Here is a 14,994-nt window from a genome sequence, read left to right as displayed (position 1 = left end):
TTAAAAGTAGGATGTTTTCACTATTGAGAGATAAATAGTATTTTGGTATAACGTACCATAAAGATATTTTTGAAAGAGCATTCCAAGAAGAGTTAAATATAGTATGGCCTTTTGTTTTTAGATGGTTGAAATGTCTTTGTAATAGAGATCCTTAATTTAAATGTTATATGCTAGGAAGGTGGAATCTTGAATGGATAACAAGAAGTAAATACTTCCTAAATGATTTTTAAATTGTTGCTTTGAAGCTGAGGGAAAGAGTAAGTTGCTAATTGGCCATCATTTCATCCTTTCATTCTTACTGCAATTTACTAGGTGACAGACAGTTTTGCAAACATTTGTAAAATACATGTAAAGTGATGCACATGCATTATACACATTGGGAATTATTGCTCCCACTTATTTCTTGCTAGTTCCAACCCTTTCCAACAAAAGCACAGAGAATGAGAGAATAGTGTAAAAGAAGTAGAATTATTAACTAAAATAAGTCTGGATTGTATTTATATTTTAAGTCAATCAGTAGAAAGTTGTTTTTTTTTTTAATTCAAGTTGAGATATATTTCTCATTCATTCACCAAATCTTGCCCTTCTAGCTCTTGGCATGTGACTTGCTCACTTTACAGACAAACTTCTTCAAAGATTGCCCTCACTGCCTCATACCTGAATTACACTTTAATCCGTTAAAGACTGGCTGCCGCCCTTTCCACTCACTAGTGACTTCCTAATTTTTATATTAAGCGGCACTTCTCAGCCTTTCTGTAGCATTTGCCATTGGCTACTTCTGCATTAAAATGCTGCTTCTTCTTGTATTTCTATAATACCCCTTTCTCATATTTTCCTCATACCTCTCTGGCTATTACTTGATTTCCTTCATGTGTTCTTTTATTTTTGCCCATGCTCTAAATGTTGTATTTTCTAAAATTCTGTTCTTACGTTAATTTTCTTTTCATTCTTTATATTCTTCCAACCTGGCAGTTGTCCATCTGTGTATGTCGTTCTGTCTACCTTCCATGAATTAATGGTTCCCCAATGTATTTCTGCTGAGCTGCTTTTTGCTCAGCAGCAGGCTTGAAATTACAAGTGTCTGCTAAATTCAACAGGTTGTCCTTAAACTCAACATTCTAATATCCCTTACAGCCTATACAACCTACTATATATTCTCTTATTTTGGTACAACTTACCATTTAATTGTACCAGTTTCTAGTCAAAAACTGTCTTTAGTATCTCTCATATTTATCTTATTTTTTCCATCTCTCCTGTACTATTTATAATTTAAACCATGTTCTCTCTTGGGATATTGTAACTGTTCCCAGAGTGACCTTTCTGCCTTTAGAATTGACCTCTGTGTAGTCTGTCCTCATTGCCACCATAGCAGTGTTCTAAAGTATGATGTTTTAAGTGTGTTTTACCTCATCTTAAAATCTTTTAGATGCTTCTCATTACCCACCAATAGATCCAATAGATCATATGTCCATCCATGGCCCATCTGCTTTTGGATCATTTAGAGAACTTCTGAAAAGCTCCAACCTGTATTTTCCCCCATCGATTCTGAATCAATAAAGAGTTTAGGAATTTACAAAGCTTCCCAAGATGATTTTGATAAGTAGCCAGGGCTGAGAAAAACTGACCTCTCCATGTGGTTCACTTTCCTTGTTACGGAGTCTAAGACCTTTCAGGGCCTCGTGCCGCTTGCTTCTCCAGCATCTTCTCATGCTCTTCTCCCTTCATTCACTGTGCTCCAGCCAAAATGCCCTTTTCTCGCCCTGGAGCCACCAGTCTTGATCCTTTTCTAGGACCTTTGTTTGCTTTTGTTGAACCAGGGCAGACCTTAGATTGCTACCTGCTCCACTTCTGGTCTCCTCTGCGCCCTAGCCTGCACCTCCTTGGATTTCATAGGTAAAACTCAGGTTGAAAACCACTGAACTAATCCAAATCAGTGAGGTCCAGAAAGATTAAGTGATTAAAGGACTGAAGTCATGTATCGGTGAATGGCAGACCATATCTAAAATTCAGGATTTATAATATAGATTTATTTATATTATAAATATAATATTTATATCACCTAGGATTTATATTCCTAACAGAGTTCTTATTTATTGCTCTTCTGTTTTCGTATGTATAATGTCCGGGCAAAGTTGATCTGAAAGGACCTTTTAATTCTTTACTCCCTAAATAAATTATCATTGTTTATTCACTCGTTCATTTATTGAATGAATAAATTCAATAAACATGTATTTGACTACACACGGAGCAGTGTAGGGTCCAGGAGGAGGTGGGTAGAAAATTTGAATAATACAGATTTCCTATTTTTAAGGTTCTTAAGACAGGTCCTTTGTATGCAATTATAAAATACTGTACAGAAAAACAAATTATTAATTTTTTAGAAGAGAAACCATAATATAACCTTTTCCACTGTTTTCTGTCTTTCTTTCTTTTATCCAGGGAAAGACCATGTTTGTAGATTTATTGGCTGTGGGAGGAATGATCGATTCAACTATGTGGTCATGCAGTTGCAGGTAGGTTACTTGGAAATGTATCTTAAAATATTTCAATTTTGATCAAAGTACCTAATTGCAGTGGATATGAATACAAACAGAATTCTTGGTATCATCTCAGAATGTTTTATATTATGCAGATGGAATTTTATTTAAACAGATTTGACGTAGATTTTTCCAGAGATGGAAGTGTTGTTCTTGTCAACTGTTTTAGTTGATCCATATCTTCATTGAGTGTCATCATTGCAAAGTTTAAATCCCCATGTGGATTGCTGGATATGAATCTTGCCCTGTCCCTGTCCCTTCCTCTCTTTGTTCCCTTAAGGACTCTAGGTTTTTTTTGGTTTTTTTGATGGAAATAATGTAAATTTATTGAAATTGGTTTTGGGGAGGGTGGGTGGGTGGATAGTTGGGGATCTAGTTTTTAATCTTTGTGCTCAAGAACCAACTTTGACTACTTGAAAATTTAAGAATTACTTGATAATATAGGAGAAATGCCTTCCTCTTGGTGATTCAGTTGTATAATATCTGCCTTAAAATTTTTAAGGACTGGGATGCCTCAGTGGCTCTTAAAATCTGGGTCTTAAAATCTTACGGGTTCAAAAAGTTGTACTTACTTCTTTTCTCATTTCTACCAGCAAGACCTGGGACAAGTCTCATGAAATTTCCTTTAACCATTGAGGCTTTACATGAGCAGCTTTAGTATAGCCTAAGAGTGATATTTTGTGAAAAGCATTATCACCTAGGGAGGGGCAAAAAAATATTTTGCCTCTTGTAACCGTACAGATGTAGATCTAGTTTGCCTGACATCAGAGCTGCCATATTTTTAAAACTTTTTCTTATTATGAAAAAAATTAAACATACACAAAAATAGAATAGTATAATGAACACCCATGTACTCATCACCCAGCTTCAGTAGTTTTCAGTATGTGGCCCATCTTGTTCCTGATGTATTCTTCCTCTCCTCTCCCTCCCCAGATTATTTCAAAGCAAACTGAAGGCATATTTTATCTGGAAATACATGAAGATGTATTCCTATGAGTCAGAGATTCCTTTTTTCTCCTCTTAATCACAGTACACAGTAATTCCTTCATAATAGCATTAAATATCAAGATGATCTTCAGATTTCCTTATTGTATGTCTTTTATTTTTTTTATATTTGGATTCCTTAAATCTGGTTTCACACAGGGTTCCACACATTGCATTTGGTGGATATAATTCTTAAACTTCTCTTACTCTATAGGTTCCCTCTTTTTTTTTTTTTTTTTTTTTTACAGTTTTTTGTTGTTGTTGTTCATATTGTCATTGATAAAAATGAAGTCATTTATCATGAAGTTTTCATATTCTGGAGTTTGCTGATTATCTCCCTCCTTGTTTAACATGTTCTTCTATCCACTGTATTTTCTGTAAACTGGTGATTAGCTCTTTTGTTTTAATTAGCCAGAGTACTTCAGAGGTGAGGGTATGCTTCCTCTTGCATCACATCAGTAAGCAATGTCTGGGTTGTCTCTTTTTAATATTGTTAGGATTGATCCTTGAGATTCAGGGAGACAGTCAGCCTGATGCATCCTTTTTAAAGTTCCCAGTGGTTTTTCTCCTAAGTTTTATCAACCCATTGGTAATCATTGCCTAGATCCATTACTTCAGTGGGGCTGTGGATGTACTATTCTAATTCTATCAGTTTTCCTTAATTTATTAGCTGGAATTCTTTTTCAAAAAAGCACTCCAACTACTTAGGTTACCTGAGATAAATTTTATACAGGAAGGGCAGGACTAATACTTGTTTCTTTTCTTCTTTTTACTAGTTTTCAGAATAATGAGTTGGTTCCCTAATATTTTCCAAAGAAGACAAATGAGCTCTCTCTTTTTAAAAAAAATGAGTTCATGCATTTTACATATTTTATGGTTTTCAATTATTGCAGTTGTTTTTCTTTTTAATGGTCAAATTGCTCCATCTTTGGCAACAGGTGAAACAAGATTGGCTGTGAACTGATAATTGTTAATTCTTGGTGATGAGTAGGTGTATGAGGGTTCATTATATTATTTTCTTTTAAGTGTATTTTACATTTTTAATAGTAAAATCCACTTGCATTTTTATTGGGATCATGTTAAATTTATAGAATTACTTAGAGAAAAATGAATTTGGTTTTTTCATTCAATAGTATTCGTTCTATGTTATTATGAGTAAGGATTCTTTTTTTTTTTTTTTTTTTTGGTAGCTGCATACCACTCAGTAAGATGAGTGTACCATAATTTATTTAACCTTTCCTTTATTGATAGATATATAGATTGTTTTTGATTTTTCTCTATAACAGATAATAACTACTTTTAGTTTATACTCTGAAGTATAATTTGGTGGATAAAACCTGCTTGTACTTACCATGTTAATAACTTTCCTCCCCCAAAAAAACAAAACAAAAAAAACCCCACTTTCCCCCATATTCTTGCTAGCCTTATATTTTATCTTTTTGGATTTTGTTAATTGATACCTTAGATTTACATTTTAAAAGATTTGAAATTTTAGGGACACCTTGGTGGCTCAGTCGATTAAGCGTCTGCCTTCGGCTCAGGTCATGATCCCAGGGTCCTGGGATTGAGCCCCGCATCTGGCTCCCTGCTCAGTGGGGAGCCTGTTTATCCCTCTGCCTGCCACTCCCCCGGCTTGTGCGCTCTCTCTCTCTCTGTCAAATAAATAAATAAAATCTTTAAAAATTAAAAAATAAAAGATTTGAAATTTAAAATCATTACTAATACATAAACTGAATTAATTGATTTTCTTTCAAAAGCTTTTATAATGATGGAAGTTGTTTACAAATAAAGTTCCAATATTTCTTAGGTATATTTTTGGAAATCAAAATACTGATTTTTGAGAAAAAATTATTAGAATGCTAATAAGTTATTCGCTACTCATGGGATTGTAAAACTTGTTGTTGTAGATTATCACTTACTTGACATTTGCTGAGATGTAGAGAATAATAAATTCTCCTAACATGAAAACTTTGTAATACAGAGAACTGCCAGTTTGTGCTGTGAGAAATTTTTTTTTTTAGTTTTTTTAAAGGTTTTTTATTTATTTATTTGACAGAGAGAGACAGTGAGAGAGGGAACACAGCAGGGGGAGTGGGAGAGGGAGAAGCAGGCTCCCCACGGAGCAGGGAGCCCAATGCAGGACTCAATCCCAGGGATCACGACCTGAGCCGAAGGCAGATGCTTAATGACTGAGCCACCCAGGCACCCCTAAAACTGCATTTTTAAAGAAGCGATGAAGTGGGAAAGGCTCCTGACTTTCTTGTACTTTTTCGATTCTTCAGTTACTTGAGTGCTAGTTAGTATTTTAAGTGGCACTGAAGTAATTTAAGAATTTATTACTTTTTCAAAAGTGAATCAGGTGTCTTCAGTTGAGGTGATGGCATTGGTGGTATTAATCCCTAACATACACTGCAAAATTTGGGGAATAGAGAGATTAGGCTATTTAAATTCTCTTGTGATGGAGCAGCCAGTTTCCATTCTTTGGGCCATAGAACTGCAGCATCGTAGCCCTGCTCTTCTCATCAAATTATTGGTTTGTTACCTAGGCAACGAAGAACTTTCCGGAGAAGCAGCACTGTGAAGTGAACAAAACAACAAGTTCAAATTCACACAGGTTTAGATTTGAAAAACAACTTTACCTTAGTAGGTTAACATTGTTTAAACTTTCTGAGCCTCTGTTTCTTCATCTGCAACATCTTTTATTTTAGGGGGCTGTGAGGATTAAATGCAATCATGATGTAACACGTCTGGCACAGGCCAAATATATTCATTGCTTTTATCTGTTGCTACAAGTAATTGAGTTTGTTTCATGTCATTTTTGTTTATAATAACAATCATTAGCATTTATTGAGTATTTAGTGTGTCCCAGACAGTATGGTAAACACTTTACGTGGATCTTCTTTAATCTTCATAAAACATTCCGAGGTAGGTAGGTATCATTGCCCTCATTTTAGAAGGAAACCAGACACAGAAAAATTAAGTAGTTTGTATGGGAGTATGTTAGGCAGTAATGAGGAATTACTGCTCTGGGTACATACATTTTTTATATTTTCAAATAATCAAGACTATATTTTGTTATGGCATGAAAGACAAAGGGAAACACGATGACTCAAAAACATAATATGTTCAAAAACTTCTAGTTATTCTTAAATTTGTCTGAAACATTCATGTATTACCTTAATGGAATCTCTTCTCTTGAATGAGAGGATCACGATTTGGGTAAAATCCTTGCTCTTTCTGTCAAAACATTTTTTTAAAGATTTATTTATTTGAGGAGAGAGAGAGAGAGATCATGAGCATGAGTAGGGGGAGGGGCAGAGGGACAGAGAGAGTCCCAAGCAGACTCCCCGCTGAGTGTGGGCCCAGCGCGGGGCTCCATCCCACAACCCTAAGACCACAACCTGAGTGGAAACCAAGAGTCAGATGGTCAACCAACTGAGCTACTACCCAGGTTCCCCTGTCAAAACATTTTTAATGATAAATGAATAACTTCCCAGTCTTCTCTTATAACATAGTGTACCATATTTGGAAGTGTTTATTTGGTTTCCACAGGGTCGGAATCTGGCAGATCTACGCCGTAGCCAGTCCCGGGGTACATTCACCATTAGCACTACTCTTCGGTTGGGTAGACAGATTCTGGAGTCTATTGAGAGCATCCATTCTGTGGGATTCTTGCACCGAGACATCAAACCGGTAAGGGGCCTTTTCAAGTCAGAGCACAGAATGAGTTTGTTTTGTACTCTTAATCTGATAATGGGATCCAATAAATTATGAATGTAGCATTCTGTATTTGCTTTCCATTATTAAATACAAGGTAATATTTTAATTTCAGTAACTAGAAGCAAAATGTAATTTACCTCTCAATTTTTTAAAAAAATTCTAATTACATAAAAAAATTTCTAATTACAAACCACAATTTAACATTCAAGAGCTTTTCTCATACAATGAAAATGTTGCTCACAGCCAAATTAAAAATTATTAATGGTTGACTATTATGATTATGTGTGTTAACATTTCTAGTTACTTAGCCTTACATCTAAATTGGAAGTTATTCTTTAGATTTCTTTTTTCTGATACTGGGTAAAAATATATACATATGTTGCTTTTAGATATATGCACTGTGTTCTCTGAACTATTTCTCAAGTGACAAATTGTACTTATAAGGAACCATCAATTATGAAAGACCTTATTTTTTCTTCTGAGTGCTACAGTGGCAATATATAGTATTTTTTTCTATTCTGTTTTTTCTTAGAAATTGTCATTTCCATAACTGAAATATGCTTTTATTTTTCCTTCTTGGTTTTTTTATTGCTCACAAGGGGAAATGATCCATTTCTGATATACTGTATTTACTATAAATATATCATGTGTTGGTTAGTGCATTTGAAAATTACACCCATCTGTAGCTACATGATTTTTAAAATTAAATAGTTTACATGAAAATGCCAACTAAAATTAACATTGTAGAGTCAGACTTAATGTAATGTAGATTTCTCTTGCACTTAATTCTATGCCAAACTAAATGTCACTACTTTAAAAGCATGGTGACTGAAGACTTTCCATTTTCATCTGAAAGCTCCCTAAGTAGAACAGTATTTTAAAATAAAAGCTAACAATTCTGTTGCAGTTTTGCTTTTTCCTTTATAAATTCTCTTTTTACATACCATTTTGCGAGTCTGTGCTCATCTAACATTACATTTATTTTTTTAAGGGAAGAATGCAAAGTATATTTTCCTTAAGTCTGTTTTGAAATGTTTCCTTAAATTGAATTTTAATTTTTATGGTTAGTGAAATTCAGCTTTATGTTGCTCATAGGAAATTCATTTAAATTTCTAGCTATGTATTTAATTTTGCTCACTCCTAGTTCCTCCCATTTTAAAAAGGAAGAATTGGGCCGTCTTTAAAGCACTCAGACTAGAATTTCAAGGAACATAGAGTTACACTTAAGTCAGTGTTGTATGTAACTTTGTATCATCACTTAAATTCTTTGTTTCTCAAAGTTACCTGCTCCTGGGCATTAATAGAACCCATAATGAGATTATGTATTAACATCCAGTAAACATCATGGATTAGAATAGTGTATTTGAGACATATGTATTATATAGAGAGAGTTTAAATAGAATTAAAATATAGGAAGGGTAGATGTAAGGACTTAGTATTGTAAGAATATGTATATTTTCCTTCTTTGCTTTTCTAGTCGAACTTCGCCATGGGTCGCTTTCCTAGTACATGTAGGAAATGTTACATGCTTGATTTTGGCTTGGCTCGACAATTTACCAATTCCTGTGGTGACGTCAGACCAGTAAGATTTTTCATATTATTATTAAATATTCAAGAATTAACCTGTTATTTATAGTATCACTTTTTAAAAAAAGAAATACGAATTATGTATAGAATGGATCTTATCCAAGAAGTAGCATACAGATTTTATGATGAAATTATAGGATAGAGTTAATTAATTTTATCGAAAGTTGTGGCTTTAATAAAAAAGTACATTAGGGGTGCTTGAGTGGCTCAGTCGGTTAAGCGTCTGCCTTCGGCTCAGGTCATGGTCCCAGGGTCCTGGGATCGAGCCCCACATCAGGCTCCCTGTTCAGCGGGGAGCCTGCTTCTCCCTCTCCCTCTGCTGCTCCCCCTACTTGTGCTCTCTTGCTCTCTCTCTGTCAAATAAATAAATACAATCTTAAAAAAAAAAAGTACATTAGACACAGACTTAGAGTGGATTTGTAGTAAGAACACACATTGGCCCTTTAGGATCAAGGGTCTTTTTTGCAGTCTGAGGCTCTTTCTATATCCTGCAGTTCTGTTTTCATTGTTGTACATTTCCTACCCAGAATTTCCATTTGGTTCTTTAAAAAAATTTTCTCTTTATTGATATTCTCTATTTGATACAATGTTGTCATCATGCTTTCCTTATGTCTTTAATCAAGCTCTCCTTTGGTTCTGTGAATGCATTTGTAAGGGCTACTTTGAAATTTTTTCCTCTTAAATCCGACAACTGGTCACTGTCACAGGCGGTTTCTGTTGCCTCTCCCCACCCCCAAATGGATGGGTCATACTTCCCTGTTTCTTTGATTCCTTTTAATTTTTTTGTTGGAAACTGGACATTTTAGATAATATAGTTTTAGATACGGGTCCTCCTTTCCAGGGCTTTTTATTATTATTTGCTTGTTTATGTGTTTAGGGACTGAACTGGATTTCAGTGAAGGCTTTTCCGCTGCCACCCTCCCCACCCCTCCCCTTCCCCAACACATAGTATTAGGTCTCTGTTGTTGCTCCTGGGGCAGTCAGCCTGCGGTTGCCCTGGAATGACAGTTGTACTGGTAGGGCTCTCTTCTGCACTTGCCGTGGCCATACCCAGTTTTTAAGTTCCACTAATTGCGGGCTGATTGCTCTGTTGTTTACAGTAGTACCCTGGGGCATAAATTCCTGGACAAACTAATATAATCCAATCTCTGAGGTCAGAGTTTGTTTTTTTGTGACCTCAGGAGGCCTCCCTCCTTCCAGTCTTACTCCCCCTGTTCTCTCTTACCTGGCCAGCCTGTAGTCTAGGCTTTATCTTCATTAGCTCCACAGATCTCCCAACTCCCTATACCACAACATTCCCTATTTTTGAGAAATGCTTTAAGTTTAAACTTTACTGTTGAGAACAAGATAAGTTCCTTTGGGAAGAGATTAGGAGGTGTCTTTTTAAATGGCCTTTCTCCTGCCCCCCAGGCAAAATCTCTGAGCCAGGGCTCTAAAGTTGGGCTGAGGACTATGGTAAGCTTCTGAATGACGCTGGGTGCAAGAAAGAAACTTCTCTTTCCACACTAACCCAGGACTTAGCCTCCTCCACAACAGAGCTGGAAGAACCTCAGAAATGCTGAAGTCCTGCTTCTATGGGGAGAAAGCCCTCCGGTTGGGAACTGGGGAATGAGGGAGTCCTGTGTCCTTGGTGGCAACAGTTTGGAGTGGAGCCACGCTCTCTGCTCTGGAAGAGAGGAGGGAGAGAACGGTTTGGGTTCAAGTACCATAGAATTTTCACTTTTCTTGAATAAATGTTTCTCCATTTGTTATTTGCCCTAAGGACCGTTTCCAAGAGCTTTAGTTTTTTAAAATAATTTTCACCAGTTTTACTGGGGATCAGGTCAGTGGAGCTCCTTATATTGTCCTACTGATAGTTCAGTTCTTCTGATGTCTCCTTTTTACCTTTAGTTTTGTTTTAACTTGGTACTGATTGTGATTTTCCTTTTCTAGCAAATTAGTTGCACAGAAGTTGAAATACTGACTTTTGAATGAGCTAAGTATATAATAATAGAGTTGTTTACATAAATGTAAATTATCTTTAAAATATAGGCACATGAGAATTTAGGTGCCTAAAAATTACGAGAGAATCTTTCTGATTCTGGTGAATGAAGATCTTGCATTAATAGATAGCAAAGCAGGTAAATAATTTAGGTTCTGTGTAGCTTGCTAGATTGAATGTATTTCTGGAATCCCATTTCTTTTCCAGATATCTTTTATTTTTAAGGTTTTAGACTATTACCAGGTTATTGTTTATTCATACACATAACAGATATCTAATGAGCACATAATATGTGTGAGGCATGGATCTGTAGTGGTGAACAAGCTGACCAAAATGAGCCTCTTATGGAGGTTATATTTTATTGGCAAAGACAGATAGAAAACAAATACATAATTTTAGATAGTGGTATATGCTATGAATAAACACAAAGCAGTGTATTTTTTTTTATAAAGATTTTATTTATTTATTTATTTGACAGAGACACAGCGAGAGAGGGAACGCAAGCAGGGGGGTAGTGGGAGAGGGAGAAGCAGGCTTCCCGCGGAGCAGGGAGCCCGATGCGGGGCTCAATCCCAGAACCCTGGGATCATGACCTGAGCTGAAGGCAGATGCCTAATGACTGAGCCACCTAGGCACCCTGACAAAGCAGTGTATTGACATAGAGAGTGATGGGCAGTGAGAATAGGAGACTATTTTAGTACCAAAAAAAAAAAAAAAGAATATTTTAGAAGTATTAGTTTAAAAAGACTTCTCTGAGGAGGTATCAAGTTGAGAGTTGAATGAAGTATGAGAACAAGCCATGTGAATATCTGGAAAGAGAGTTTTCCAGGCAAAGGGAATAGCAAGTTCAAAGGCCCTGAGGCATAGTAAGTTTGGTCTGTTCAAGAAAAAGCAGGGAGGCTACTGTGGCTTTGCATAACATAGCATAGCATGATGAGTTAAGGGGAGAGAGATAAAGTGTAAGAGGTTGGTTGGCCCTAGATTGTGTATGATTTTGCAAAGACATTTTATTCTAAATATGATAGGAAGCCTTTGGAAAATTTTGAGCAGGGTTCTTGCATAATCTGGTACATGATCTGTCAATAAGCTGATTACATAATGGAATTATATACAGAAGTAGATTATATTTAAAACATAGCCATAGGAGAATTTCAGTGCCTGGAAATTGTAGGGAGACTATCTTCAGTTTTATCAGTATTCTTGTGTAAATTAGTAGCCATGCAGAAAAGAACTTAGGTTCTGTGTAGTTTGTTATATTTGAATATATTTCTGGAATCCCGTTTCTATTCTAAATAAACAGTTTTTTCAATTTTTAGAACATGTGTTTTTTTTAAAAAAAGTCACTCTGGCTGTGAAGAAGAGACTGTTGAGAGCAAGAGTGGAATCAGAAAGTGAGAAGGCTAATGCCATTGGTCCAGTGATCATTGCATGCGACTGGGATCTAGGGCATTAGGGTGCACCAATGAAGATGGTGAGAAATGGTCATATTTAGGATGTATTTTAAAGATAGATTTAACAAGCTTTCCTTTTGGATTTGTAAATATCGGGATGTCAAGGAAAAAGAAAAGTCAAGATTGACTGCTAAATTTTTCTCCTGAATGAATGGTCATGCCATTAACCATGATGGGGAAGAAGGCTGAAGAGTGGATTTGATAAGGGAAAAACGAGGTTCTATTTTCTAGAAGTCAAGTTTGAGATGCTTCTTAGATTCCAGATGGAAATAACAAGAAGGTGATTTGATATGGTAATATATAGCTCAAAAAGGAAATCAGGACTGGAAATATAAATTTAAGAATCATTTGATTGGAGGTGGGGGTATAGCCAGGGCACAGGGGTGCAAGAATACCTGGCTTTGGGGGTCCCAAGTAGATGAGGTTCAACTACTTGTCACTGAGAAAATGCAAAGGCAAAGAGACAAATAGTGGTGAAACAAGAAAGGAATGTATTCAACGGATGCTCAATGGACTGAGCCACCCAGGGTGCCCTGAGAGCTGTTTTATTTTATTTTATTTTTTTAAGATTTTATTTATTTTAGAGAGAGAGTGGGGGGGGGGAGGGGCAGAGGGAAGAGGAATAAGCAGACTCCATGCTGAGCACAGAGCTCAACGTGGGGCCCCATCCCACAACCTTGAGATCATGACCTGAGCCGAAATCAAGAGATGGACGATTAACCAGCTGAGAGGTGTTTTATTTTAAAGAAGATTGGTAAAACAGGGAAGTAGCTGAAAGGGAAGTAAAATCCTTTATTCCTTAGTTTATTCACTTCCTTATTATTTATTTTTTTAAATGGCAGTTATTACAGCATGCTTGTGTACTGATGGTAATGCTCCAGGAGACATGAAAAAAATGATAATGTAGGACAGAGCAGGAACAATTCTAGGAGACACATTCTTGCATGACCAAGGGAAGGAACCTGAGCACAAATGATGAGGCTAGCCCATTCTCTAAGAGCAAGAACACTTCTTCCATTGTAACTGAGAAAAGGCAGAATAAGTGGACACAAATACAGGTAAGCATTTAGATTTGGTAGTGGGAAGTTGAAGTTCTCTCATGGCTTCTATCTTCTTCATGAAGGTAAGACCTTTTGCTGAGAGTGCAGAAAGGTGCTGGAGGTTGACGAAAGAGGACCAAGTGAAATAGTTACCATGGAGAGGGAGAAGTGAACTAGCTTCAGCAAAATAGACTGTAGACCTGTGCTGAAAGCTCATTTGAGTATTATGGTAATTTAAGGTGAGATTGTCAGTACAGTTTGTTTTTCTCTAGACACCTTTAACTGCTTGTTTAGAAGTGCAGTTTGTCTAAGAGTTGGGTTTAACGTGGGTAAGGATCAGGTTAGCACTATGGAAGAGTGAGGGAAGAGAGTTGAGAGAATGTTATTGTGGTTGAACATAGTTCACGCTGTGTAAGGAATGAACTTTCCCTTTTTTTTGCATATCACTAGCTAGTTCCTTTTAGAATTTCAGTAGTTTCATGGTTTTCTTTAAATCTCTTAAATCTCAAATAAAATTAATTTCATACTTTTTTGGATCATGATTGTGATTGAAATCATTTTTCCGTATTGCTCCACTAATATAAAACCAAAGTTGCCTTTGTAGATTTGTTTCATATTATACAATTTTGTTTATTTATTCCTTTTAAGAAACTTGAATTGAGTCACTTGAATTGTCTAGGTATGCCATCATGTTATTTGCAAAAATCAATATTTTTATTTTGTCTTGCTATATTATGTATTCCAAAAGAGTGTAAAAAACACATATCAAAATTTTAAGGAAGAATATTAAAACATCTATGGCGTCCATCTAGGTTAAGAATTAGCTCATTAGCACTGTACATCTCATTCCCTTTTCTTCCTCAAGCAGCAGTGTCTAATTGAAGTTACTGTGAGCATGGAAATGTTCTGTATCCGTACTAATACGGTAGCCACTAGCTACCTGGGCTATTGAACACTTGAAATGTAGCCAAAGCAAATGAGAGACTGAATTTTAAATTTCATTTAGTTTTAGGTTGCTATTACATTGGCCATTGCAGCTCTAGACATAACCTCCATTCTGAATTTTGCATGAATCAGTCTGTTTTCTGACTTCTGTAGACCTGAGGGTACTTGTTTTGGAGTATGGAGCAGATTCGGGGGCTTTTGTAAAATAGTACAGTTATCATGTGGCTTTCATCTAGCTTCCCCCAGTGATAATAGCTTACATAATCATAGTACATTGTCAAAGCTAGGAAATAGATATTGGTATACTATTGCTAACTCAAGGGCAGACCCGAGTCAGCTTTCACTATAATTTACATGTACTTTTTCTTGAAGGAGGAGAGTATATGAAACTTTATCACATGTACGGATTTGTACACCCAACACCACAGTCAGTATACAAAACTATTCCATCACCACAAAGAAACTCCCTGAAAACAAAAATGTTAATTTATTTACCAAACTTAGTAATAGTATTCTTAGTATAGGACCATCAGTCAGAATGCATTACAAAGGGAATGATGGATACTCTCTGTTACACTATTAATGAATTGTTTTTGTGGTTGGTTTTGAGAGCCTCTACTATTTACTTTTTTTTTTTTTTTTTTTTTAAAGATTTTATTTATTTATTTGAGAGAGAGAATGAGAGAGAAAGAGAGAATGAGAGGGGGGAGGGTCAGAGGGAGAAGCAGACTCCCTGCTGAGCAGGGAGC

At 36.0% G+C, this 14,994-nt stretch overlaps 1 protein-coding gene across 2 annotated transcripts in view; it reads left to right on the top strand.

The window, feature by feature from the left end:
• The window catches only part of TTBK2 (tau tubulin kinase 2), a 147,481-nt gene that overhangs the window by 72,392 nt on the left and 60,095 nt on the right, over window positions 1-14,994 (top strand). For both annotated transcript variants that reach the window (XM_032416978.1, XM_032416979.1), the window contains 3 exons: window positions 2,440-2,513; window positions 7,074-7,214; window positions 8,719-8,823. In XM_032416978.1, coding sequence (XP_032272869.1) covers window positions 2,440-2,513; window positions 7,074-7,214; window positions 8,719-8,823 — 320 coding nt within the window. The remainder of the gene's footprint in view (window positions 1-2,439; window positions 2,514-7,073; window positions 7,215-8,718; window positions 8,824-14,994) is intronic.

This window comes from Phoca vitulina, unplaced genomic scaffold (assembly GCF_004348235.1).
Source record: "Phoca vitulina isolate PV1807 unplaced genomic scaffold, GSC_HSeal_1.0 scaffold20, whole genome shotgun sequence".
Lineage (NCBI taxonomy): Eukaryota > Metazoa > Chordata > Mammalia > Carnivora > Phocidae > Phoca > Phoca vitulina.
This window is presented reverse-complemented; position numbering and strand designations above follow the sequence as displayed.